The sequence below is a fragment of the Microtus oregoni genome, unplaced genomic scaffold (genome assembly GCF_018167655.1).
Source record: "Microtus oregoni isolate MIOR12 unplaced genomic scaffold, Mior012 000000F_ref0000247, whole genome shotgun sequence".
Lineage (NCBI taxonomy): Eukaryota > Metazoa > Chordata > Mammalia > Rodentia > Cricetidae > Microtus > Microtus oregoni.
Genome location: NW_024543059.1, coordinates 77,310,938 through 77,338,572, shown reverse-complemented (window position 1 = coordinate 77,338,572; position 27,635 = coordinate 77,310,938). Strand labels below are relative to the sequence as shown.

The following is a 27,635-nucleotide window of genomic DNA, read 5'->3' as shown; positions in this document are numbered from 1 at the left end:
CATAAGGCTGATACTCAATATAATGATGTCAAGTTAAATGGTTGGACTCTACCAACCAAAGCAGATGTGTTACGTGGAGCTATGATAACTATAACAAATATTCACTGAGCACCTGTTGTGGACCTCATGCTGTTTATATTCTCCTTCAATCTTCCATCATCAGTATTTGGTATCTTTTTGTCACATTGTAGAGTTGGACACTGAAGCTCAGGGAAGCTAAGTCACAGCTAAGTGACAGAGCCGCGATTCTGCTCCTAGCAGATAAGTTTTAAGTTAGCATTCTAACCAACGTCACGAGTTACAGTAAAAACGTTCGAGTGTGGGGTGAGGGAGAATAAAATATTGTGGCAGTCAGAGGACAACTCGTTTGAATCAGGTCTCTCTCCTTGCACCGTGTGGGTTCTAAGACTGGGACTCGGGACCTGAGGCTTGATGGGGAACACCTTTCCCCCTGAGCCTGACCGGCCCGATTTTAACCAATTTCAAATTTTACCCAGACTTTGTTTTGAGACATATAAAAAAAATGGCTATGTTTAAAATATTATGAATGATAAAGTTAACAGTTGGAACTCTACCATAGGTCAATAGATAGGAGATCTAGCAATCTCACTGGTGTGTCTTGGCACTGGTCTGCCTTCTTCACAGTTTCAATGTCGGTACTTCCTGCTGTGTATCATTAGCTAAGAAACACATGCAGATGCTGCCAATGTTTATACTCGGCAAGCCCTGGTAACACAGGCTGGAGAGGATGGAACTATGTCCCAACCCAGGGAGAATGGATAAACATAAGTAAATAGCCAAGTGAATCCACAGAAATAATTTTGGGTATACTATAATTAATACAGCTGAGAGATCCAGAGGGTTATGACATGCTGATGGATGACTTAAAGGGGTACCAGGGTTTGGTCACCGTGGGACATCAGGAGCACGGGCCTTCATACTGAGCTCTGTCCCTCAAGATTCCCCCAGGGTGAGCAACAGGTGCAACCCTAAGAGGAGCCTAAGTGGGGGTCATAAGAAAGGACGGAGTAGGGGACCAAGATATAAAACTCTGTGAAGTAGTCATGAGGCAGAATGCAAAAGGCCTCAACGGCCAGGAAAGTCAATTTAAGGTTATCCTGTGTGCTGTGGGAAGCTATGGGCAGGCTTTTAAAATGGGAAAGGAAATAATCCGATTTCATTTCTGCAAAGCTCTTTCTTGTGGCAGTGTGGCAAAGGGATTACAGGAGCCCAAAATAGAATGGGGAGGGGAGGGTATTGACAAAGTCAAAACAAACAAAAATTGAAAAAATGAATGCAATTCAGACATAAAAAGAGGGGCAGAAAAGACTAAAGCTTTGCGTTTTATCTTAAAGATAAACCAGACTTAAAGCAGATTTTAAAAAATGCTCAAACTCTATGTGCATAACATAGACACTGTGGATGTTGTATACCCAGAGCTTTGGAACCAAAGAGGGACTTAAAACAGGCTTTCCCAGATCTGGAGCAGAAATACCCGAGCTGACCCTCTTGATGGCGGTGTCAGCTACTTTTTCCTCAGAGGGGAGAAAGGCTGAATCTTTCCTCTACCATATCAGCTACCCCTCTCCAGCTTAGATCTGTTCTCTCATGGAACTAATGATAACACTGGAAAGAAAAATGAATAACAAAGAAAACAAAAACATATTTTACAATGAGGAAAGTAGGTTGAATTTCTAATGATAATTCAGTGTGCCAGAAAACGCACACACAAACGTCTTCTAAAGACCCTGAGCTCATTGAAGCCTCTGGTGAACTGGTCACCATTCTGCTGAAAGCCACTCGGCAATGACACTTGAAAGGTCTTCAGGGTTCAGGGAAGCTCGTCTGTAGGGACACAGACCTCAAGTTACGGTGGCTTTCTTATCCTCCAGCATCCGCGTCCTGTTTACATTCACTCACTCTATGTCATAACTTTTGAATGAAAGCATTCCTGATTCTGGCGGCCATAAAATAGAGGCATTCGCACCACATTTTGAATGAGCCTTTTAGAATCTGTGATCCATTTATGGAGTGGCTGCAGTCCGATTCCAGTCTCCAACCCCATGCTCAATGTGTTTGCTCTCCTGTACACTCTGTTGTGGGCTATGCCTGTTTCTAGTCAGAGCGTTCATGGTACCATACTTGCTGTCTGAGTAAAGACTCATCACATTCTCTGTGTTAAAGCAAGGCTTTTGATGACTCTTTTTGTTTTTTATTTTGATTTTATTTTCTGTGCATTATGTGTGTCTGTGCGCCGTGGGTATGTCTGGTGCCTCTGGAGGCCAGTAGAGGGCATCAGATCCCCTGGAACTGGAGTTACAGAAGATGGTGGGTGCTGGGAATCTAGTTCAGGATCTGTGCAAGGACAGCCAGAGCTCTTCACTCATGGGCCATCCCCAATCCTTGAAGACTCTTGAATTATCTTAGCTGTTTAACTGATCATTCATCAATATCATTTATGCCCTGGCAATACTTAAGCATGCATGGGCAGTCCGTTTACAGCTGTTCTCCAGTTGTTTTTATCCTGGGCAATCTTAGATGACTGTGTTATTGTCATACCCAAGGTTCCACAGTCTTCCTTTATGGTGTCTATCCAGTGTTTTTTTGACCCCTCCTCTTCACAGTATCCCATGCACTCCTCCAAGCAGCATCTGCGGGCATTCATTTTTATAACATGACCGAAGTATCTCAAGCACTGTTCCTGTATCGGGTAGTTTACTTCCTTCTGCAGATGGAGGTGTTTCTTAATGTCTTCCTTGCGCAGCCTATCTCTTCTTGTGACGCCTAGAATCCTCCTAAGACATACAATCTCAAGCACATTCAGCTGCTGTTCTAAGGAGCATTTCATTGCCCAGGTTTTGTTCGGAGTTGTAAAGAAGGCAGCTCAAAGACAGGTGTCTCATATACTTGTAATGTTGTCATTGACATTATGTTGCTAGCGGATCGAACCTTTCCTAGTGCCTGGAATGAAGCTCTCAATGACTCTTGAATTATTTTAGTTGTTCTTTAGGTGTTTTAACTGCTTTTTTTTTCTAATAACTAAATCTTTATCTTTTGAAGCATGAGTGAGAATCTTTTTATAATATCCCATTTCACAGTATATTTTGTTTTCTTTTCTTTTATGTATTTATTTATTTATTCAGTTTTTTTTTTGAGACATGGTTTCTCTGTGTAATCCGAAACTAGCTTTTGTAGTCTAGGTTGACCTCCAACTGACAGAGATCCACCTACCTCTGCCTCCCGAGTGCAGGGATTAAAGGCATGTGCCACCACCACTCAGCTCTACTGTATTTTCTAGTCATTTTTTAAGTTAGAAACTGTCACATCCTTCATGTAACATAGGGGTCACATTAGATGAGTGTTAAAGGAATGAAGTTGTGAATAAGTATGAAGGTTAAAATCCCCTCGTAAAGGAAAATCTCAATACTGAAAGTCCCCATAGTTTCACTTCCCATTTTAACCACTTTTGTATTTGCATTGAACCTTCACACCTTAAGCCAACCAATGCTTACTGAGCAGCAACTGTGACTAAGGTGGTTCGTTAATTTTGGAAGATACAAATGACAAATAAGACATGTCCCTTGTCTGTGGCAAGAGGTATATAAACACGTGGTCTCAATGTCCTGTGAAATATAAGTCCGGGAAACACAAAAGGTTGTGAGCATCTGGGAAAGGAAGTTCGAGAGACTTCCTGGAGAAATCCCAGGCCAGGCTCTTCCTTAACAGATAGGCAATAACATCACAATTAGGTTGTTTCAGCACTGCTAGCAGGAATTGCATTGAAAAGAAATACATGAGACTGGGCATGGGGACACATAACTGACATAAACATCCTACTGCAATTCCCAGACCAACCTGGTCTGCAAAACCAGCCCCTGTCCAAAGGAACAAATAAATTAGTTAGGTCATGAAGATCTAGTATGTTACAGTAATGACTTAAAATCCATACTGTGGGAAAGTCTTAGGATTTTGAAAGGGAGGGCACTGATGTCTCAAAGCTGCACATGAAGCACATACATGCAAATACACCTTATTCTATCACCAACTCAGGGATGAGTATGCATGTAAATATTTTAAGCAGGAACATGACATGGTCCGCTTGCCTTTTTGCAGTAGTAACATGGCAAATGACATAGGCACAAAAAGAGAAAGGTGTTTTATAAATAACAGAAAATTGTCTTATTTGTTTACGTTTCCAGTCATATATACTAGCTTGTATACGTACTAGCTTGTATATGGAACAGCTTGTTGAATTCTAATGCTTGCACTTCTATTGTAAACACATCTTTCATGGCTGCAAATGAGTCCCATAAGCAGGTCAGTGTCAGCATCATGTCTCGTTGTGCTGTATCAAAATTACTAAATCAGTTTGTAATGATGAGTGCTTATATTACTTCTCTTCTTTCTCTATTAGAGATGAGGATTGTTGTCCTATACTGTAGGCTGCCCCTGTGCTCTAATCATGATGCCCTCTACAAAAGCATTTTAGAAATTTGCAGAAGCATGTGAGGTGCCATGTCTCTCTCATGTTTTACAGATTCTTGAGAGAATTGTTAAATACTGGGGTAGGGTCCTCCAATAGCGTCATAATCTGTACTATTGTCTACTCACCCTCCTTTTCTCCTCAAGAATTACTAATGTTAGAATTTCCTCATGAAAAGCATGGATCTTGATCCTGTGGACATGATTCTGTGCCCGAGTATCTTGTCCTTCCTGGGCTTCATCGAGCAATAGGTGAGGACAGACCCATTCCAGACTCGAGTAAAGTAGCCGCACACACAGCTTGCAGGTTATCAAGTAGAGTAGAATCCTGCAACATCTCTCCCCTTTATAGATTTGTCTTTCCTTATCCAAGACGAAAGTTCTGTGGGATGGCATCGTCACCAGTGCATCCATCATCCCGCCACCTTCAATTTGGAACGTGGTCAAAACCTGAAGCATTTGGGACTTTGCTATATAAGGTTCTACCACATCCTCTCCCTGTATTGCTGGAAAGGGGAAGATGGATACAGGAAGAGCCAGGAGTGAGACACAGAAGAGCCATCACTGAAGGGAAAGCCCCAACAGGAGCCCTTCCACATGCGTGCATATCCCGATACGACGCTCACCCTGCCAAATGATACCATGCTGTCTGATATGAACTGCAGCAACTTGACATCTGCAATCCAGCAGTCAACTGCTGTCAGTAATGGTGGCTAAAACGCTACGCTCGTGGCGAAAGTGTGAATGGGTCTCATATTTGAACTCATCGCTGAGGGCTATATTTTTTATGGTTGAGTGGTGACAAAACCACTAATTCTGTGCTGAGTGGATGAAGAAATTGTGTAATAAGTTAAGAACACAGTCTGTTTTAATAAAACATTTATTTCCTAGCAGGGAGTCTTGTGCACAAGTAATAATTATTTTCACACACACACACATACAGACTTATGAACAAATTAGTTATTAAAATCGGGCACATTTACGCTTTCTGATCTTTATAAAAATTTAGAGCACTTGTTAGTCACACAGATCTTTGTAAGTAGCAATTGAGCATAAAATCTGTTACTTCTTTCATAAGAAGCTTTGCGTGGAAGTGTAGGAAGATGGTTCCATTAGTACAGTGAGTGAGAAAAGTTGGGTCCAGTAGTACATCTGTATGAGCATGGGCAGACAGAGAGAGACGGATCCTGGTGCTCTCTCTCCAGCCATTCTGGCTTCATTAACAGACCCTGACTCTGAAAATAATGCAGAGAGTGCTTGAAGATACCCTGGGTCAAACTCTGGCCTCCACACGCACACACAAGCATACTACATACAAAACATGCACAGCCTCACACACAAATGCACAGGGAGCTCAGGTAAGAGAACTGGATAATTTGGAGACAGTAAGCTGTTTCAGATCCCTTAAAGGGAACATATAATTTTTGATTGAAAAAATTGGCATACATGTTCCCCTCCCCTAGTTCCTCCCAGACTCTCCTCATCTCTATACCCATCCAGATTAATATGTTCTCTTTCCCTCTCCCCCATCTCTCTCCTTCCATACCTCCATCTGTCCCTCTAAGTCAACAAAAAAGCAAAACCAGTAACTTTTAAAGTGATAATGATTAGAAACACTTTGCACGTGGCAGGCTGACACTAAGCTATTTCTTAATGGAACTCCGATAGATCTTTTCATTTCTAAAGGAGACTAAACTCTCTGTTACATTTACTTTAGAAGAAGTAATACTCTGTTTTCTTAAGAGAAAATCTATAATTCAGAAACATAGATATTCAGACCAACTTTCTCTCTTCTAATTACCCTTGAAATAAAGTAGCAATAACATAATGCTTATTTTTCATTTTGAAATCATTGAACCCTCCGTAGCCAGTAAAAGTCATGAAATTACTAGAGAAAATATGACTCTTTACTCTTGTTAAGGAGCTATGTGTGTGTGTGTGTGTGTGTTTGCACACGAATGTGTGAGCAATAGACCATGTAATTTGTAGCTTTCCAGACAGACAACTGGAATGTCCCTGAAAACAACCAATCTCTTTTCTGAACACACTCAGGCTGCAGCATGGGAAAATTGTGGCTATAAAGACGTCAATCCTAGAAAGAGTTATTAAGTCACTAATTTGTTATTGAGTAAATCAAAAGCTTGGAAATAAAACAAGTGTTCCTCTTGATTGATATTTAAAAATGAAATTGCTCCCCAGGCATCCCTGCAGGAAGCATTATCTCTGTACTTCTATGTGAGAATTAATCTGTCAATGTCTTGATCGATTTAAGCCTTTATTCACATAAATGAGGAAACATGATACCAAAAATGAGCGTTCTGCAGAAGCTCAGCTACTTGCACACACCAGCAAGATTGTTGATAGAAAGTAGGAAGCTGAAAGCATTTGAGAGAAAGTAGTTTCTGGAATGTTCTTTAGTAGTAAGACCTCAGAGACTCTTATTTCCAATAATTTTGTTCCCTTTTGCCCATGTCCCTCTCAAGCTGTTTCTGTCCAACCAGCTATTATGTCTGTGGGGTCACCCTGGAACAGTACCTTCTTGAAGGAGACTCTGACCCCCATGGAGCACTTCCTTGTTTCTTAGTCTTTGTGACTTTACCACACCCCCTGGGTTGCTTGTTTTGCTTTTGTTTCTTTTGTTTGTTTGTTCTTGGTTTATTCCACATATAGTATATGCTGTGGGATGGGACAATGGTCTGTGCCCTGTCACTTGTATTATGTTTAATAAAATGCTGATTGGCAATAGCCAGGCAGGAAGTATAGGCACGGCAACCAGGCAACGTGGTATCTTAAAGGCTATTGGCTGAAGGAGTCAAAGGAGCTCCCACAGCAAGTATAACTTTTAGACAGTGATGTTCTAGAACCCTCTGTGTCACATTCAAAATGGTGGGAGTAACAAGGATTCTTCCCAATCTGTAGTTAAGTGACCAAAAGCAATAGGAGATGGGCCTTGTTGGTTGATTGGCTGCTCCCTTGGGACAGGGTACCAGGTGCTCCTCGGCCTGTTAATGCTGGGAGAGCTACAAGAGAGCCATTGGTGTTTGTTTTCCTTATCCATCATGCCAAAGGGATGAGTGTAGGGTGAGACACATGTACTCACAGTTATGTGTACTTCCTCATAAACAGGACGAATATCTAACTTGGGATTTGCCAGGCCATAAGGATTCTGACTTCAGAAACAGACCTATGCTTTAAATAATGTTCCTAAGAAACATTTACAGTTGTTATTTTTCTCAGCTTCCTTGTGTTTTGTAATAGAATTCATAACCCAGTTCTCTATACCAATCCATTAGCATGGCCAAATTCATATTTCCAGATACCATCTAGGAGCTTTGACAGTAATAGAATTAGTGTAAAAATTACTACTTTACAAATAATATTTGGGTATGTGTGTATATGTTTGATAGTAAATTACCAAAAATACTGATATTAGTAAATATTAGTGAATCTACTATATAACAATATGGTATAAATATAAAAAGAATAGCAAACTGAATAGTATGTGCAGTTGACTTGGGTAGCTGAAGTAGGAAGTTGTGACTATAAATGTTCAGTTTGTCTTTATGGATCATCTAGATTAAAAACTAGTGAAGTCGTCGCCTCTGCCTTCTCCTCTTCCTCCTTATTTTTGTGATATGTGTTTGTGTGTGTATTTGCATGTATGTGGTGTTTGCATGCTCACATATGCATGTTCACCCATGCTGGTATTTGAAGGTCAAAGGTTGATGTTGGCTTTTTTTCCCCTCAATGTCTTTTTTGCCTTATTTCTTGAGACAGGCTTTCTCAATGGACTTAGTGCTGGGAGTTCCCTATTTTGTCTAGACTGGACAGCCTGCAAGTCCCAGAGATCCTCCTGCCTCAACCCCTCCGTCCTGGGGTTACACGTGCATATTCCATACCCGACTTTCTTTCTGTGAGTGCTGGGGATTCACACTCAAATCCTCATGCTTGTTCAGCAAGTCCTTTACTGGTCAACCATCTCCCCAGCTCTGTTCTTTCTCATATTGTCTCATTTTTTTAAATGGAAGATTATTGTTGTCCAATTTAGAGCCGAGACTGTACCAGACTCCTCAGGCAGATCCTTCACCTGGACAGAAGTGTCTCCCTCATTTGAGTGTGAGAGGGGCTTCCACTTCAGGGCTAGACATCTGAAGGACCCCTGGGAGCTTGGTGCCCTGGATAGACTGTCAGTGTTTATTGATTTGGTTTTTATATTTTACATCATAACACACATGTGTTTTCATATCAACTGTTGAGTCTTCCTGCAAAGTATTTCTTGAGACAGGCTTTCTCAATGGACTTAGTGCTGGGAGTTCCCTATTTTGTCTAGACTGGACAGCCTGCAAGTCCCAGAGATCCTCCTGCCTCAACCCCTCCGTCCTGGGGTTACACGTGCATATTCCATACCCGACTTTCTTTTTGTATCACTTTTTTGTTTATTTTTGTATCACTTCATTCATGTTCATGGGTCCAGCATGATTTGGATGAGTTGAGATAAATGGAGGATATATAGTTATAAGTCACAGGGTCCCTAGGAGGTAATATCTGAATAGATTGTCAAAAAAGTCATGCTATACTCTGAGAAGACCTAGTCTACTTAGTCTTCAATGCATAATAGCTCTAAATTCAATACTAAGATTTCTATGAAGGTTTGTGAAAGCGTCTGTGAATGACTCACACCTTAGAGACACTTCACCTACACCACAGAAATGCCCCCCAATACTCTTGGGTGTTGTTGTGGTGGTTATGTTTTTTCCATGAGTGTCTTATCCTATGCTTACGCACTAATCATGTTATTGACTGATCCAACTCCCTAGCCTAAACTAAGACCACTAATTTCCAAATTCTGTGTTGCCAGAGAAAGAATATTTTCCCTGCTTCCGTGAGCATCCTTGGGACCATAAAGAAATTCTGGGGCAAGGCTAGAGTTATATCTTGATGAGCTGGGGACACAGAACTAAATTATTCATGGAGCTATTTTTCTTTTTAATTTGTGTGTCACACATTTGGAAGTGCGAGAACAACTTCTGAAAGATGGTCCTCCCTAGCATGTGGGCTCCAGGCATTGAATTCAGAGCATCAGTTTGATAGTAAATGGAGGCATTTATCAGCTGTGCCATCCCACTGGCCCACTAGTGGAACTCAATTAAAACTGGATGGAGTTGTGTGTTAGCCTATTTGCCGATTCTGTTCCATGAGAAATGGTTCTTGGTAAGGCCTGGCTTAGAGGGCCTGTGTCTTAATTACATCATGTCCACTGTGATTTTTAGTCTGACTCGGCAGACTAAGGTCACTGAACCATACAATGATCAGTGTCTGTGTAGGAGCATGTATACCCGAATGCAGGTGCCCTCAGAGGCCTGAGAAATCAGTGTCCCTGGAGCTACAGTTAGAAATGGCTGTGAGTTGACCAGCATAGGCCATGGAGACCTGAACTCAGGTTCTCTGCTAGAGTGATATGTGTTCTTGACCTCTGAACTATGTCTCCATCCTGTCTCTGTTGCCTTCTTGATTTTCATCACCCTACTTAACATCCATCATGAGCACTTATCTGCACACCCTCTGGTAACCTACTACCTTGGAGATATTGTAGAATGCTGGGTATTCAAATATGAAATAACTTGGCTGATCTTAGGTGGGGAAGGTATTGGCTATGAAGCTAAAGAGAGCTATGTGTTTAAAACCTTCCCTCTTTGCTTGTGTGAGACTCACACACCTGCTCCTGCAGCTGGTGTAGTACAGGCTAGCACACCTGATTCTGGCCTTAGCTAGTGATATTGCATGATACATGTGGAAAATCTGATTGTTGACCAAGAATGTTGAAACTTTCTAAACACATGAAATAGGCCAAGTTTCAAAGAGTCATTGAGTATAAAAGTTTTCTCGCTCTCTGTATTGGGTCATACTAAAAGAGACATGGGTTCCATTCATTAAGAAATTAAATATAAGCAAAATACTTGTCTGATCCTGGTTTATTTTGCTCAAGATGGTCTCCAGTCCTATCCATGTTCCTGAAAATTACATAATTTCATTTTTATTTGTGACTGAGTAATACTTGGTCATGTGTGCATGCGTGTGTCACACACACACACATGCGCGAGTGTGTGTGTATGTGTGTTTCTCCATTATTCATCTCTTGACAGACATATAGGCTGATTCCATGTATTATTTATTGTGAATATTGTAGCATTAAACAAAGATGTGTGTGTGTGTGTGTGTGTGTGTGTGAGAGAGAGAGAAAGAGAGAGAGAGAGAGAGAGAGAGAGAGAGAGAGAGAGAGAGAGATTTTTATTTTGGGGGGTATATACCTAAGTATGAGCTAGCTACATTATACAGTTGTCCTGCTTTTCATTTTCTCAGGAACTTCCATGCTCATCAACACAATCACTGGACTAATTTACAATGTTCTTTTTATATTCCAAAATACTTCTTGAGAAGTACATTTACAAGGTATAATACATGGGACATGGGACAATTGCCTTCAAGTAGAAACTGGTTTGGAGCCACATACAATGGTTTTTATGATAGCCTTTCTAACTAGAATGAGATGGAATGTCAATGGAGGTGTGGCTGTGCATGGGCACAGACGTGCAAGGCTGGGCCTGCATGCTTCTGACCAGAAGACAAACTCAAGTGGCCTAGAGAACAACAAATAGGCCAGTGTCTCAAGTCCATCCCTCTCTGGCCTATCTCTGCCTTCCAAGATCTGAGATTATAAGTGGGTTCTTAGGATGGAAATCTTTTCCACATATTTGCAAGACAAACACCATATCAACTGAGTCACCAAGCCAGCTCCCCCGTCCTCCCTATAACTTTATTTGCATTTCCTTCATGGCTAAAGGTATTATTTCTTGAACACATTTATTGTCCATTGTCCTTCTTTTGAGAATTCCCTCATCAACTCAGTTTTTCATTCATTGATTGAATTATTTGTGTCTTAGGTGTTTGATTTTACATATGCTGAATATTGATCCCTAGTCAGATGAATAGTTGATAGTTGCCACAAGTTTTCTCCCATTTGATGAGCTTCCTGTTAGTCCCCATTGTCAACTCTTGCTGTTATTATCTGAGATTTTTGCCTCTTATTCTGAAAGTTGTTGTCTTTCCCTGTATATGAAAGTGTTGTGGCTAATAGATTCAGAGTTTCAAGTCTAGCTTTAAGGACTTTGACCCATTTTGTTTGGGTGGATCTTTATGCTGGTTAGGAGGTAGAGATCTCAACTTTCCAATCTCCTGAAGAGTCTTTCTCCTCTCTAGTGAATGGTTTGAGTGCTCCCACCAACAGTTAGAAAACTGCAGCTATGCGGCTCGTTTCTGAGCACTCTGTTTCATTCATTTGATCTACTACATGCTTTAACTTGTGCCACTCCCCTGATGTTTTGTTACTATGACTCTGTAGTGTAATTTCAAGTCTAGTATTATGATACTTCTCACATTGCTTCTCCCCCCTTCAGGGTTATTTTTTTTTTTCTATTTGAGGTCTTTTGTGCTTCCTTGTAAATGTTAGGGTTGTCTTGTCTCCTGCTGTGAAGAGTTTTGTAGAAATTCTAATTGCATTTAGTCTATAGATAACTTTGAGTAATGAATGTAACTGTTTTCACAACGGTAATTCCTCCAACCCATACACATGGGATGTCTTTCCGTCTTCTAGTGTCCTCTTCAATTGCTTTCTCAAGTGCTCTATGGTGTTAAGTGTAGAAATGTTTCATCTGTTTGGTTGAATTTATTTCTAGATAAGTTTGGAATGTTTGTAGCTTTTGTTGTTGTTTTCTGTTTGAATCATCTTTTCAGAGAGTAAGTCTATTATGAATGGGATTCTTTTCTTGATTTCATTCTTACTATATTTATTATTGGCATATAGAAAAAGTACTGGTTTCTGTCCATTGACTTTATTTTATAATCTGCAACTTTCAGTAAATGTTTATTAAGCTACCTCTAAAGGCTAGCCAGACACTATGTACAATGCTAAATTTATAATGTCTCCTTTCTATGTCTGCCTAAAAGATTCTTATTCCAATGTTTTACTGGACTTAGTCAACATCTTAGATCTTACCTTTCCTACTGAATCTCCTCAGACTTTGCTTCCTTTGCTCAGTGTTTCTTCAGAGGTTCTCAGGGGACCTTTGAGGTAACTGGGATTAGGTGGGATTAACACATTGGTTACTACGATACTGTAGTGCTGCTGGCACTCAGTGTGGGGACTGGGCTGACAGTCTTGCCATGTTGGGAACAGACACATGAAATAAACTCTCATCAGCTTTAGTCTGACCACTGACTGTTCTCCAACTCTACTCACAGTCCAATGGGCTGATGTCTTCCCTATGCATAACTGGGCCCTGATGGTACTTCCTGTTTTCGAACTCCAGCACAAGACTTCTGGCTTTCCCTCTACCACACTGGGAACAAGTTCTGATCTCCAACTCTGCTTTTTGGATCACTTTATCTTGTGGGACCCCACCTTGATCTATACCAACTGTCTAATCTTGTTGTCAAAGCCATATTATTCATGAAATGTTATAAGTCAAGATTAAATTACTTTTGATCATTTCTAGGGAAATATATAAACTAGAAACAAAATAAAAATTAATTCTGAATAGTAATACAGCATGAATCAAAATCACTATAAATAATACAAATAGCAAATATTTATCTTTTTTATACACAGAACCTCCTATTTCGAGAAGTAAGTTATCCTTTTTCTCTGTAAGTCTTCATGTTTTTAAGATTTATAAACAGTTATTAGTGCTTCAAGCCAATAATTGGTAGGCTTCAGATCATAGCAGAACTCTGGCATTATTTTATTCACAAATGTCTAATTGGTTAATTAATCTAGCAGTTTATTTATGGAACTGATTTAATTTGTGGCATTATGAAATCTTACATGTCTCCCTAAAATTTTTCCAAACTTCAATAGCTTAATTTAGTGCTTCATTAAACAGTAATGTGAATATGATACCAGTTTCTCTTTAGGACAGGACATTTCGTTATAACTCCCTTGTTTTTCTTTTGTAGATGTTTGTCATGCATGATGCTGAAAGAATAATGTGGTTTCATTGAGAGAAAAATATTTTAAGTAGTGCAAAGGAGTGTGGAAAATTGAGAAAGAATGCTGTCCAAGATATCTAACTCTAAGATCTAAACTCGACATTAAAAGCTCAGCATCTGACAGAGGATATAATAATAATAGCAGTGGAGTGCACACATAGCATGGGCAGGGTGCTGGGTCTAGTATCTATATCCCAACACCCCTCACAAACATTCTTCAGTTCTGAAAAAACTATAACTGCTTAAAGCTGCCACCAAAGATTACCAGGGTGTCAGCTCCTCTGACTCTTTAATATCCCCCCTTAAGTACAGATCCCTTAATAAATAAAATCCATTGCAATACATATCCAACCTTAAGTGTATGATGATGCCATTACCCCATTTCCTAAGCCCATGCAATAGACTGACTTAGAGTAATTGGCACAGATAGTGTCCTTCTAACTCAGTTAGTTGATTTGATTATTATTCAAATAGTTTTTAATTAAACAGGCATTTTGTGTTAATGCTGGAGGGTACTAATGTAACAAATATTGAACAGATTTTATTAACAGAAACAAACTTTTCAATTTGTTTGTGCTTCTTGTCTTTTATCTTTTCCTTTCTGAACCCAGGGCTCCACACATGCTGAGCATGTGTCTCACCACTGCGCTATACTGCCAGCTCCTAGATTTTCTAACGAGTGTTTAGTGAGCGCTTTAACCATCAAGTTGTAAGCATAGACAGAAAAAATAGAAATAAAAGTATAATTATATTATCCTTGATCATAATGCAGGAAGAAAGTCCACAAAGTCTTACTTTACAACAGTAAAAGATTTGCAAAAAGTGCTTTTGTGTCTGATCATTTTATATGAATTTTATGTAGGGCACATTTTAATTGCATTATTAAAGATTCTAGCAGAGAGAAAATAAGTATGTTAGTGAATTAAATTACATGTGCCATTGTTTCAAGGGGGAAAAAGCAACATATAAATTCACGTAATCAATTTCCATATACTCTTTCTGTGAAAATAGTGATTGGGAAAAAAATAGGACTCATATTACAAGACTTCGAAGAATTCAGAATGCTGCAAAGAGGGGAGAAAGTTACACAAGTATTAGATATGCACACAGACTTAATGCCTTGTCTCTACAGTATTGGTGCTGCTACCCAGAGGGTACAGTCCTTCGGTGATGCCCCAGTCCAAGAGAACCAAGCAGGCAATGGAGAGAACAAAAGGAAGTGTATTACTAGGGTCTAAGCTGATGCACACGACTTGTTACCATCAGTCAATATCTTTCCAAAGGTTGTAAGCCCATGATTGACAGTGTCTTCCTGGAAAGGCTGTGCTGGTTAGTGGCTGGGAGCCAAGCTGTGCAGTATGGGATCTGCTCCATGCTGGATGCTCTGTAGTCACTGGCTTCTATTTTATCAAGAATAAACCTGACTACCTCAATTGTGAAGCTTTATAAGCTAGCCTAAGGCTTTTTGCACCTTGTGACACACTCTGAAAAAAGATACTAGTTGCACAAATATAACTTACAACAAGGTACTGCCAAACTGAATCCTTCTCTTCAAACCCAAACACAATGTAATGGAGAAAGGAGTAATGCATAAATATTATCAGAAGACCTGTCTCAACAGTAATAAATGAATTCATATTGATATGAGATAATGCTTTTTACTAGATAGATATTTTTACTGATTTTTAGCAAATATTAAGAATAATTTAGCCTTGGGAAGGCAGCTTGCCTTGTCTTCTCCACAATTTAAATGGGTGCACTTTGACATGGAAATTTTACTGGTAAGAATTTTCCTTCTAGAATTAACCTACAACATGGAAATATGTTTGTGCACACATACACACATATAATATTGGTTGTATTAAACAGGAGAATCTATTTCCAATACTAAGAAATGCCCTTGATTCAACATAATACTATAAGTACGGTTTATTTATCAATGTTATATAATCTCATACTTATTAGAAAATTATTTCTTCGCGCATCTTTCCAAAGGGAAAAAACCCTAAAGAGATAACAATTGTGGCCTTCAGAGTGTCTTTTACCCTATGTAGCAGTCATATTTATATCTTTTTTTCATAAAGTGTTGCTAGGGTATGCCATATATTATTGTTGGACCTCAAATGATATCTATGAAACGAAAATGAAAAATTTCTTAGAAACCCTTTTATGTAGAAGATTTTGCTGTATGTATTTTGAAATAAACTCTAGACCTATTGATAACACAAGTCTGAGTACTAGGAAACTAAATCCCATACTGTTTTAAAATAGTTTGGTTTAACTTAGTATTGAAAAATAATACAAGGAAAAAATTCTATATGAACATTAGATACTTACTGATGCCCAATTCTTTTCTTCCTTTCATTTGAAATGTGTTCCTCTTGTTATCCCAGAGTGACTGGAGGTGAACTCTTTGAAGACATCGTGGCGCGGGAGTACTACAGCGAAGCTGATGCCAGGTAAGTGGCTTGCTCTGAGCAAGATAAACTCACCCTTCCATCCCCGACACTTGTTCTGTATACATATGTGGAGCTCTGACTACATCATGACCCAGCCGTTATGAGAATCTCATATCCCCACCTTGGGTTCTCATTATGATGAGCCCTTCATCGGAGACGTTTCTCTCCTCTAAAGATTTCCAGAATAACGTTCAGAAAAATGAAAAACTATAGTCTGTTTTAAATCTTATTTTTAATCAATTTCCACTTGAGCTTCCATGTTGTGATGGCTTAATAGCCACAGTAACTGTCGAGTGTGAGTGGAACAGAGTTTCTGTCAGCACAGGAAGTTCCACAGTGCAGCAGAGGTCTACTCAGCAAAGAGAAAGAGACTGCAGACGGTCTCAGTAGCCCCTTTATGGTATATGCTAATAGTAATATTAGCATGTAACGCTTTTGGAGGTTTCATTAGAACCTTTGGAATGCTGATGTGAAAAATCATCTATTTTTCTATTTCTGAGGATTCACAAGTAACTTCCTGAATTCATTAATTAGCAAAATTTTCATGGCCAGCATTTTATCTAATTTTAAGCTCTCTGGGTTGTTCAAAAATGTTTTTGGAGTAAAATAGCATTAATCTACTTACCTGGACATATTTAGACTTGGTGATGTTAATTTTCCTTCTGTATTCTATAATTTTTATTATGTTGAAAACCTGATGAAGAACAAGTAACTTGCCATAACATAATTGATGCTATGAAAGTTCATTCATAGACCGTTTGCCCCATCTGTACTGCTCTCCAGGTTTCCCCAAGTTGTAGGGAGCCGCAGTGATACCCAGCTGATTCTGAGTATCACATGGTATGTAAAAGCTCACCTTTCAACTAAGTGTGGTACCTGCCTATCACCCTAGCTCTTTGGATATGGAGGCTGGAAGGTCAAGAATTCCAGGCCAGCCTGCACTGTAGAGTTGAAACACTGCCTTAAACTAAAACCAGACATAAATAAATTACTTTCCAAAAAATCTCAGCTATCACTTTCTAATTTTTCTTGTTTTTTAGCCACTACATTTTCATGGCATAATACTAACGTTCATGGTGTTCTGTACATCTGACTGTGCATGACTACACTTTGATCTCTAGCATTTGTGTTGCTGTCAAAGTCAAGTAGAAAATTCTGTTTGACTGGGCTCTGTTGATTAAATGCTTAGTTGCTTAATACACTCAAATCCTCATATTTATCCCCAGAAAAGGAACCTAGAGCAGTTCAAGAATAGCTATTTGCCCATTTGCCAAGCAGAACCAATAATTTTAATTAGAGAATCAATTGAAGAGAAGATTTGTAACATGATTAGTAAAACCTGCAAGAAAGAAATTGGGGTTCAACCTGAAGGTGAGAAAAACAGAACCACCAATCAATGACTCCTACCTCTACCTCCATCCAAAATGGCGATCCTGCCTCCGAGAATCTCAGAATAAGACTGTGTGTGCAAGGTGTATCCTCTCTTTTACTTCTCTCTAATGCTGGGATTAAAAGTATGCTTTGCTGCCACCTGCTTTCTATGCAAACTAGTGTGGCAACTGGGACTAGAGGTGTGTGCCACCACTGCCTGGTCTGTAAGGCTAATCAGTATGATTATTTTACTCTCTGGACTTCAGGAAAGCTTTATTTATTAAAATAAAAATGAAATATCACTGCAAAGTTTAGCAATTAAGAGCACTTGCTGCTCTTGCAGAGGTTCAATGCTTGGTTTACAGAGCCCATATGGTGGCCTACAACCACCCCCTAAATCCACTTAACATGGATTTGATGCCTTCTTCTGACCTCTGTGGGCACCAAACACACATGTGCACATGCAGACAAACCTTCATACACATCAAATAAAGTAAATAAATCTAAAAAGTAAAAAGATCTCTAAAGGAAACTTTATCTTCTTTGCCTTTCTAAGTAAGAGAAACATGTTCTGTTTGAAAACTTGTGGTTGAAGTGAGATAGAGACTATTATAGCTGTTGGCAAACAGTATAGAAAGCAAGACAAAAGCCACAGACTGGGCCACATCACATGTAGGTGTATATTAGCTGAGGAATTAATTATGGAATAATTCTATACCCAGATATAAGCACTAAGAGTCTATCTTTTCATATTTTCAGGCTTTGTTTTCTCATTAGCCCTCAAGATCTTAGGCATGAAATCCACCCTCACTAATAAAGAGTAGTGAAATTAATTTAATATGAATCATTACTTCTTAATTTTGGCCATAAGCCAAGTAAGTCATTTTTATGGTTAGACAAAACAGAAATGTTCCAAAAAGACTATGCTGTGGATTTCACATTATGAGATGAGAACCACACAGTTAAAAAAGTATGAGTAATAATCCAGGGAGCTATGCAGTTGACACCTCCAGTTTGAGTCTGTTTCAGTAGCCATATCAATAAGTTTGTTATCAAAAACTCACAGCCATCATGGGCATTTTGGTGTATGTATTGTTAAAAATTAGACAGTGATTGCTTATTTTCAGTTCAGTAATTTCTGGCAGAGTACCATGATGTTGCACAGCAAGTGTAGTTTCCTGTAGAGTAAGTACAATGGTGTTTGTTGCGCACCAAGTGTCCTGTAGAGTACCATGATGTTACACACCAAGTGACCGAAAATGTCTTTATCGGGTTATGTACTTTTCCAGGGATTCAGGGAATGCACTTTTGTTTGTACTCAGGTTTGAATTACACCATAAATACATACAAGACTTGTCAGTATGTGTTCTGCCTTGTTGTGTGTCAGGTGGCAGCTTGTCGGGGTCTTGCTGCTGACAGTCAAAAAATTTCTTCTCTCTAATTTAATTAGCCATTAATTTGGTATCAGTAAGCTTCTAATAAGAATAGCATTAATGGTGCAATTTAACATGATAATAAGTTAAACTTCCTTTGCTAAAAGGTATAGAAATGGACTTAGCAAATTACCTGTTCCCAGGGGATTGTAAGCTTATTTGAAAGCATCTTAGCCCTTCCCTGGACTCTTCTTACTGTGAAAGGAGTTTATTTTATGTCATGGGTCAACTCTCGATCTCCCCCACCCCCTCCCTGTCCTCTTGGAGCTTGTCCTTATGTTCTTATTCCTGTGTAACACAGGAGACACCCCTTCTAAATCACCGGTACATGTGTCTCTTTCTTTGAAATCCCTGTTTCACCTACCACTTCATCTGTGTTTACCCTCTTGTTTCAACATATTTAATTGTGACCTCAGATCTTAAACAGTTTAGATTGTGTATGACAAACACAATGAGATTTTTATATCTCTAGATAATCTTCCCAGGACATTTTGGGAATTAAACATCAAATTTTCTTCCTGAATATGGAGATCCAGACTTCTATAACAGATGACTTAATCTGTAGACTAACAAGAAGAAACACAGCTAAAATTGTTTTGTCTGAATATGTCACAAATTCTATGTTGGATGTCATTTTAGTAAAGATCGGAATTAGCTTTCTACAGCATTATTTATTCCCAGTGTAAAGCTAAGAAGTGTGAATAAATATAATTTTGTCCGTTTGTTTTGTTTCGTTTGAACCTTCATTTTATTTTGTATCCAATGTGATTATGTGCCTTTAAAATGTTCTCCCTTCCATTCTGCCCTTGTATCTTTGCAGTCATTGTATACAACAGATTCTAGAGAGTGTAAATCATTGTCACCTAAATGGCATAGTTCACAGGGACCTGAAGGTCAGTATATGGAGTCCATACATCTGAATCAAAGAAGTTTCTTTGGTTTTGTTTTTTTCCCGGGGGGAAAGGGCAGAGGTTGGGGGGTATCGAAAATGGTGTTGAAAATGCCTTTCCCAACTTGTTCTTGAAATGGATAATGAAATGACGATGCATGATGCCTCTTCAGTTTGCTCATCTACAGGCTAAATATACATCATAGCAGGAAGGGAAGAGCAGCGCCAATACAACCTGCTACGTTTCCAAGCAACAAATTCCCAGAGTTGGTTTGAGGGCAGGCTTTCCTGAACTGTCCAGCACTGGCCTGGAATGACCTTGGCCTATGATGTATGTCTGCCTGTAGATTCAAAACACCACTTCTGTTCTGAGACCACGGGTTGCTGAAGCAGGACAACTGGGTACACACTGCTCACTTGAGCCTGACGAACCCTAGGCACGGGGTGACAACGGCCAGCCTGACGATTGTCAACAACTCACGGTGTGTCCTCATTTAAACCTAATGGTTCCTTGTGTGCTAACAGGATAGCTTTTCAAAGAAGGATCCTGGGAAAACGGGAAAAGAATGGGGAGAGAGTTTATGTGTGTGGAGTAGCGGCAGAACATAACAACTTCAGAGATTATATTTGTGTTCCTGTTCGTTTCCTGGAAGAATTTATAACCAGGAAATGAGCTCCAGAACAAAATGAGATATTGGCCAAATGGATCTTTTTCAGAACAAGTTGATGCACACCATGGCTCACAGCTGGCAATATCCTGATTGTTCCCAGGCAGTAGTCACTCTCCTTGAGCAATGTGTTACTCTGACTGAAGGAGGTGAATTCAACACTAGTTGTCCGCTAGCTTTTGCTCTTTAACCCGGTCTCTCTAAGGGTATACAGACAGTGAGTGTACGCTTGGAACTAACACACGCCCCCTGGTGTTTGCATGCAGTCATTGCATTCAGCAGATCCTGGAGGCTGTGCTACACTGCCATCAGATGGGCGTAGTCCATCGGGACCTGAAGGTGAGTAATGCTGTTGGAGAAGATAGAGGAAGAGCCACAGAGTTGCTAGTGACTGTTCAGCTGCAGTTATGCCCGGAAAGGCAAAAGTTCCAGTAATATAGACACATGGACCCATTGCAACACACGTATCCTAGTGCTTCCCTCACTATGGCCTCTCATGGTGTCTCCTAACACGTGCTTGAAACAGAGAGAAATCGTTCCTAACATTAACAATAAATAGCTTGCTTTATTTCCATACTCCAAGGAATAGGCAAATAGTTTAAGATGACAGTTTACATTTATACTGCATATCTAATATTATATAAATGATTTTAAAAATTGCAAGCATAGACTTAGCTTCAGTGATTGAGTGCCTTTTTGAAGTCTGAACTCTTTCCCATACCAGCAGTTCTTGGACTTCTAGAACTGTAGACTTCCTGCTTCTTTTATTTGTATTTCTAGGGGACATACTTCGATCTCATAAAAATACATAAAAAGATAATATCAGATCAAGCATATGAAACACGTTTGTATTTTTCCATGGGGGCCTGCTAATAGCTGTAGGAGTTTACTCAGTTCCTGTTACCACCAAGAAAAACAAATAGATTGCTTAGGGTGAGATAGTTTAGGGGATTCTTCCAATTATTTCCTGTTCCCATTCTATCATGATTCTAGTTTCACTTGTTATATTTCTGAGAAACACAGAAACATACAATAGCAAATAAAATAAAGCCACAAAGTTAGGAGAAGGGAGCCGGTGTACATCACTGTATATTACAGTTTCAGTTATTTATTTGCAATCTCAGCATTCCAGTTATTACTGCAGAGGCAATGTAGTGGTCAGTGGAAGGCCCTGGGCATTCTCATACACACACTTCTGCAGCTTTAGAAACTATGAATTTGTCGTTTCACTTAATGCTCAACAAAAATATACATCTGAATCCCCGGTGCTATTAGTATGTGGAGGTATGATGGGTACCAAAACATTGACTTTGTTTTCCAGACACCTTTTCAATTTCAGTTGATTCTGAGAATCTTAACTATGAAAAGCAAAGCTATGGTTAAGGTTATTTTCTTTGGAAGAGTCAGGATAGAATAGTGCACATTTTCTAACACTTACCACATATGTGTATTAGGATAAAGAGAAACAACAACATGTTCCTTTGAAAAGTCCTGTCTTGGACAACCATGTCAAAAATTCATTAGTGGTCAAGGGAACAGTCAGAAGCCCTGTGTTAGCTGTCAGGACCCATAGGACTTTTTACCTTTCCAGGATGCTTTCATGGATAGGCACATTCTTTGTGCTGTTTATCAGATGCTGAGACCCACTTGGAACATTTTACTGCATTTATGTGAGCAAATGTATATTCTTAAGCTAAACATAAAAAGTGGGAATTCTCTTCCCTCGGTTGTATGATATGTTTTATGGGGTCAGGATATGGATTGCTGCTATTGTGTCCAGACTTAGCCAAACCCTTCAAAATCTGGAATTTGAATCAAAGATGGCAGAGGTCCTGGGGCATTGACTGGAAAGGAAACAGTTTCCTGATAAAAGATCTAAACTCAGTGATCAAAGTCCCAGGCAAGTGCTTTCTAGCAAGGCTAACTATCAAAAGAAATAGTGTACTGTATGCCTTGGTTTCTCCATCCTGCCTCTCCAATCTTCAGAAAGGATGGAGATGACATTTTGAGAGCATGTTCTGTAATCTCTGTAATTGCTGACCTAGTTCTGTCAAATTGATGACTAGGGTAGACTCCTACAGAGTCTGCTTCCCAGTGCTTGTCAGCCAACCACTTCCTAATCACTCTAATGGAAGCAAAACTTGTACAATAAAAACATCATGTGTACATGTAATCTTGTTAAACCCCTGACTTTGTTTTGTGCCTTTTTAACCAAATGAATACATTCTGTGTGATAAATACACACTGGAAGTGTCATATTGACCAATTAATCAAATATAAAGGCATTCACCCCCAGGTTTTAAACCAAGTTTCCCTCCTGGTTCCCATACCTCCTGTCTTTATTTCTTTATACTGATTTGTGTGTTAGTTCACATCTAATTTACTGACTGTATGTGGTTTAGTCCATCTAAATCACTTAGAGAAGAACATAGGCTGCACTGTGTTTATTATCATTATCAAAGGTACTTGTGAGTGCTGTGCATTTTAAAGTACTCCTAGACTAACATCCATGTGACACCACGGTGCCTAGCAAAGGACCTTAATCAAGGCTTACAACATGCTTCTTAAATTCAGGAAAAGATAAAATTCAAACAAAAGAATAAATGTATATTAAGTACACGTTTATAATGTAAGAGTAATCATAATAGATTATCCATAAACTAGGAGGATAACTATATCTTAAGATAACTATAACACTCACTATTTTGAATATTTGATTAACTGCTAACCTCTTTAATCTAAAATTATGATACAAAATTATTCTGTCTAAGGCAAGAAGACAAATTGGGGAAAAGAAACAGGAGATGGCTCAAAGATGGGGAGAAGAGATCAGTCACCACCAGACTTTTCTCAGTGGACATTTGAACAACAGTATTTTATGTCTTCAATAATTTGGGGGACCTAAATATTTTTTTAAAAAAATTAGGGGCTGGAAAGATGGCTCAATGGTTAAGAGCATTGCCTGCTCTTCCAAAGGTCCTGAGTTCAATTCCCGGCAACCACATGGTGGCTCACAACCATTTGTAATGAGGTCTGGTTCCCTCTTCTGGCCTGCAGACATACAGACAGAATATTATAGACATAATAAATAAATATTTAAAAAATAATAATGTTGGGGACCATGCTTTGACAAGTGTACCACTTACCAGGAAGGGGGCATGGGGATTAGAAAAATAAGAAAAGAGAGTGAAGATATAAGTCAAAATAACAAACAGAAGCACAAGATAGTATCAGAAGTGAGTTCTAGTGAATACTGAAATAGACCTGTGTTTAATTTTCCATACATTTTATGCCCCAATACAAAAAGAGGGAATAAGGCAAAAGATTGCTTTAACATGATACAAAGGATAATCGGAACAGTTACGTGGTTCCTCAATACTTGAGACATCAAGTCACTGGTTCTTGAGAAAAACAATATTGTTTAGGCAGTGAACCCACACTAGATCAAGTATCCTGAAGGCAGCCACTTCTTAGGTCAAACCTCTTAATTCAAAAGAAGGAACAGAAGTATGCTTAAATTTCCTGACCTTTGGTCATGATTGAGTGGATCTACATGTATGGACCATCTTCATGTCCAAAACACCAAGCAACCATAACCTCGGTCAGGTTGAGTAGCCTCACTTGTCGGCAACTTTGAACAAGCTAAAACTCTCTGAAGAGACAAGTTGGAAGTAGGCTCACATTTTTGGGCCTCCACACAGTAGCGGGACCGTTGGTTCACATCTAGATAGGATTAGAGGTTCTAACAGTAATGCTCACATTATGGTGTTATTGGATAAGTAGGAAGCTTCGTGGTACAAGTGAAGCTGTTAACCACAAACACGGAACTCTGTGTATCCCTCAGCAGGGGATGCTGATTTTCTACTGACCTCTTTTTTAGTCGCAGGTAATGGAAGAATCTTCAAGTAGGTGGATAAACGGATGGATAGATTGACAGAGGGATATTAGTTAAGAGATAGGTGGATGACAGATAGATAGATAGATAGATAGATAGATAGATAGATAGATAGATGCTTTAATTCTAGAAATGTTTATGGCTACCTCATAGAAATTCATAATTGAATAGAAAGAAATTAGTTTTCAGAGAGCATGGATGATGGAAAGCATTCAGTAAGTCTTAGTTATGGTATGTAAATAGAATTTACATCATATTGCAAATTCTAAATTTTGAATAGTTAGAAAAATCCTGTTTTTCTCAGATCTTTCTTACAATAATGTTCTTTAGGTAAAGATCTGTGTATTCTGTTTTTTTTTTCAGACCTGCCTTTAGATAAAAACTTAAAGGACAGTCATTTCTGCATAACATTTGTCTAGTTATCTAAAATCCAGTTCATGGGGGGAGGGGCTGATTCTCTCATTTATTGTGTGTCTGGGGTGTGTGAGGCTGGAGAGAAGCAGTGGCTGTGGGGTGCAGTCACAAGAGTGCCACTCTGCTTCCTTTGATCAACTCAGCACACTTTCCTCAGAGCATCGAAGTAAAATAAGAGAGAAGAATAGGGTGCAGAGTGCTTCCAGTGAATCTGACTGTCTGTGCGTGATACTAGAAGTATGGTTCCTGAATGAAACTCACGTGCCTACATCAGCCGGAACCCCCCTGTTCTCAATACAGGAAACCAGGAATTTGCTCCTGTTTAAAAAAAAAAAAACCTGAATAAAAGCTAAAGCCATCTGTCCTGGTGCACAAACGAAGCACGTGTAGATGGCGTTCAGGCTTTTCAGCTCGGGCTAAATCCCACTGAGTTCTTCCGGGAGCTTTGCTCACACCGTCTCTGGCAAAAGAAAGAGTGACTGCCAACATACCAAAGCAGAGAACAGCCAGCGTCTAGTTAGATTATTGAGATTCTAAAATAAAGGGAAGGAAACTTAAAAGACCTTTAAAATTCACTGTAGCCCAAATAATAAAAACCCAGAGACAGATATTAGGGTTCAACCTGAAAAACCATGAAAGCAAAGCTTATTTGACATGTATCACGTGAATGCTGGATAAACTCTGCGACTAATGCCCATGTGGTCACTGTCTTTTCAGATTAATCTCTTAATAAAGATGGTGCTAATTAAAGACTCAAGATTAAGATCGTGTCTTATGTTTCTTCGGTTTTCTCTTGTTTCATTTAGATATAAATGGCAATTATTTTTTGATTACTTCAAAAGTGTCTTAAAATACCTACCAAATGGACTGCCTTATGAAAATGAACCATTTTTATATCATCAGAATGGAATACCAATACTTTCTTAGTCAATGTTCTAATGCTGCAAAATCACACCACGAGCACAGGAACTCTTATAAAAAAGAAAGTAGTTATTGGTGCTTGCTTGCAGTTCAGACGTTTAGTTCATTATCATGCATGCAGTCATGGTGCCAGAGAAATAACTGAGAATTCTACATCCAAATCAATAGGCAACAAGAAGAGAGAGACTCTGGGCTTAGAATGAGCATTATGAGACCTCAAAGCCCATTCCCAGTGACACACTGCCAACAAGGTCATACCTTCTAATCCTTTCAAATAGTGTCACTCCCTGGTGACCAATTATTCAAATCTGTGAGCCTATGTAAAATATTCTCAATCAACCCACACAAGTACTAAATCTATAAAAGAATTATGGGGCTAAAGAGATGTCTCGGTGGGTAAAGTGCTTGCTGCCTGAGCATGATGAACTGATTCTGAATCACTAAGACCATATAAAAGTCTGGTTCTGCACTCCTGTGGCCCCAGCACTGTGAGGCATAGACAGGAGGATCCCGGGGGCTTAACTGGCTAGCCAACATAGTCACTCACCAAGATTCATGTTCAGTGAAAGACCCTGTTTCAGAAAGCAAAGTGGGGTGTGCTAGAACAAAACACTCCATATTGGCTTCTATGTGAACATGGACATGTTCCCATACCCCTCTTTCTTTTGGACATTTCTCCATTAATAAACTGAGGGGCTTGAGATTTTTGTTTCCAAGTTTCCACTAGTTCTGAAGGCGGTTGCACAACTTGCTTAAGTAATTCAAGCTATCTGAATAATTTTAATAACTCTTCGCATTCTCCTGGAAGCTATTGCTTTCATATCCATATGGAAACACAGAACAAAACTTGTACACAGTTGCTGCTCATTGCAGCTGATATGCTATAAATGGTTGTTGACACTGAGACCAGATGTCATGGAAAATCCTGCACCATTAGGAAGAAATGGGGTGGGGAAGGAAACCTATGTGTGAGAATGTCAGGAGACGCTATTTTAAAACCAACCTAAAAAGTGATCGCATTGTAAGAGGGTGGAGATCATTGCGAAGTATACAGGCTAACCTAGGGATTAATATGAACATTTCTTCCGTTTGAAACACGCGTTACAGATTGAAAATGTTTCCGCATGTTGAAATGACCAGCGCCAGGGGATTATAATACCTGATCACCAATGTATATATTGTCCCTACAAAGTATGCCGTTCTTATGATTCACTTCCACTAGCTATTGCCATGAGATACAATTCAGTAGCTTCATGATACTGTTTGAGAGACGAAGGCAGTGATCAATCAACAGCAGGAGTCCATGGGTTGCCCAAGTGTGCAGCATCAAAATGAAAGTCAAGACATGAGTTTTGAATTCATATATTTTTCTAATTCATCGTTCTACCCACTTCACTCCTGTTGCTGAGTCAGTGTTCATACGCAGGTGTGTGGCAAGATCCCTGCTGATCCTGCCCATCACATTCATCCTAGGAAGTCAAAGCAATGGGATAGCAGCAACTGTTATGTGGTAGAAATCCTTCCTAAGGATTGCACCACCACCATTCTAGTTTCCAGATGAAAGTTCGGAGTGAAAACCCAAAACAAATGTGCCAGTTCCCATTAGAGGTTTCTTTAGAAATTATTAGTGAGTCAGCCACCTGCACCCCCACAGACCATGACAGACAAATTATTCTAACTGCCCTTTCTAAAAAGTCGAAAGAAACCCTACGCAAGTAAAATGAGAGTGGCATTTTAAGGGTTTTATTAAAGCTAGCCACTTAAAGCAATCTTCAAGTGAAATAATAAAAAGCAGATTCCTGTAATAAAGTCAAAAACTGTTCTAACTTTTCAACTTCCATTCCATATTCTCTGTGTTATTTTTTTCCCAAATGATATACACAGAGGCAAAGCTGTCTGATTTAAAATGCATCTTAATTTTAATTCTTAATCTTAAAATGTATCCCATCCCTTGGAAGTAGGCCTGCCTTCTCCTGTCCATAGCTGCTGCTGAACAGTCTTCATGGGTGCCAAGTGAAACTCATATACAAATTCCCATTTTCTTGGATGACTCATGCG

At 39.3% G+C, this 27,635-nt stretch overlaps 1 protein-coding gene across 9 annotated transcripts in view; it reads left to right on the top strand.

The window, feature by feature from the left end:
* Camk2d (calcium/calmodulin dependent protein kinase II delta) overlaps nucleotides 1-27,635 on the top strand; it is a 248,479-nt gene that overhangs the window by 152,914 nt on the left and 67,930 nt on the right. For 5 of the 9 annotated variants that reach the window (XM_041653866.1, XM_041653860.1, XM_041653892.1 and 2 more), the window contains exons 5-6: nucleotides 15,921-15,986; nucleotides 19,611-19,683. In XM_041653866.1, coding sequence (XP_041509800.1) covers nucleotides 15,921-15,986; nucleotides 19,611-19,683 — 139 coding nt within the window. Of the gene's footprint in view, nucleotides 1-15,920; nucleotides 15,987-19,610; nucleotides 19,684-20,613; nucleotides 20,687-27,635 lie in introns of all 9 variants that reach the window. The other 4 variants (XM_041653874.1, XM_041653901.1, XM_041653850.1 and 1 more) reach the window with 1 other exon arrangement.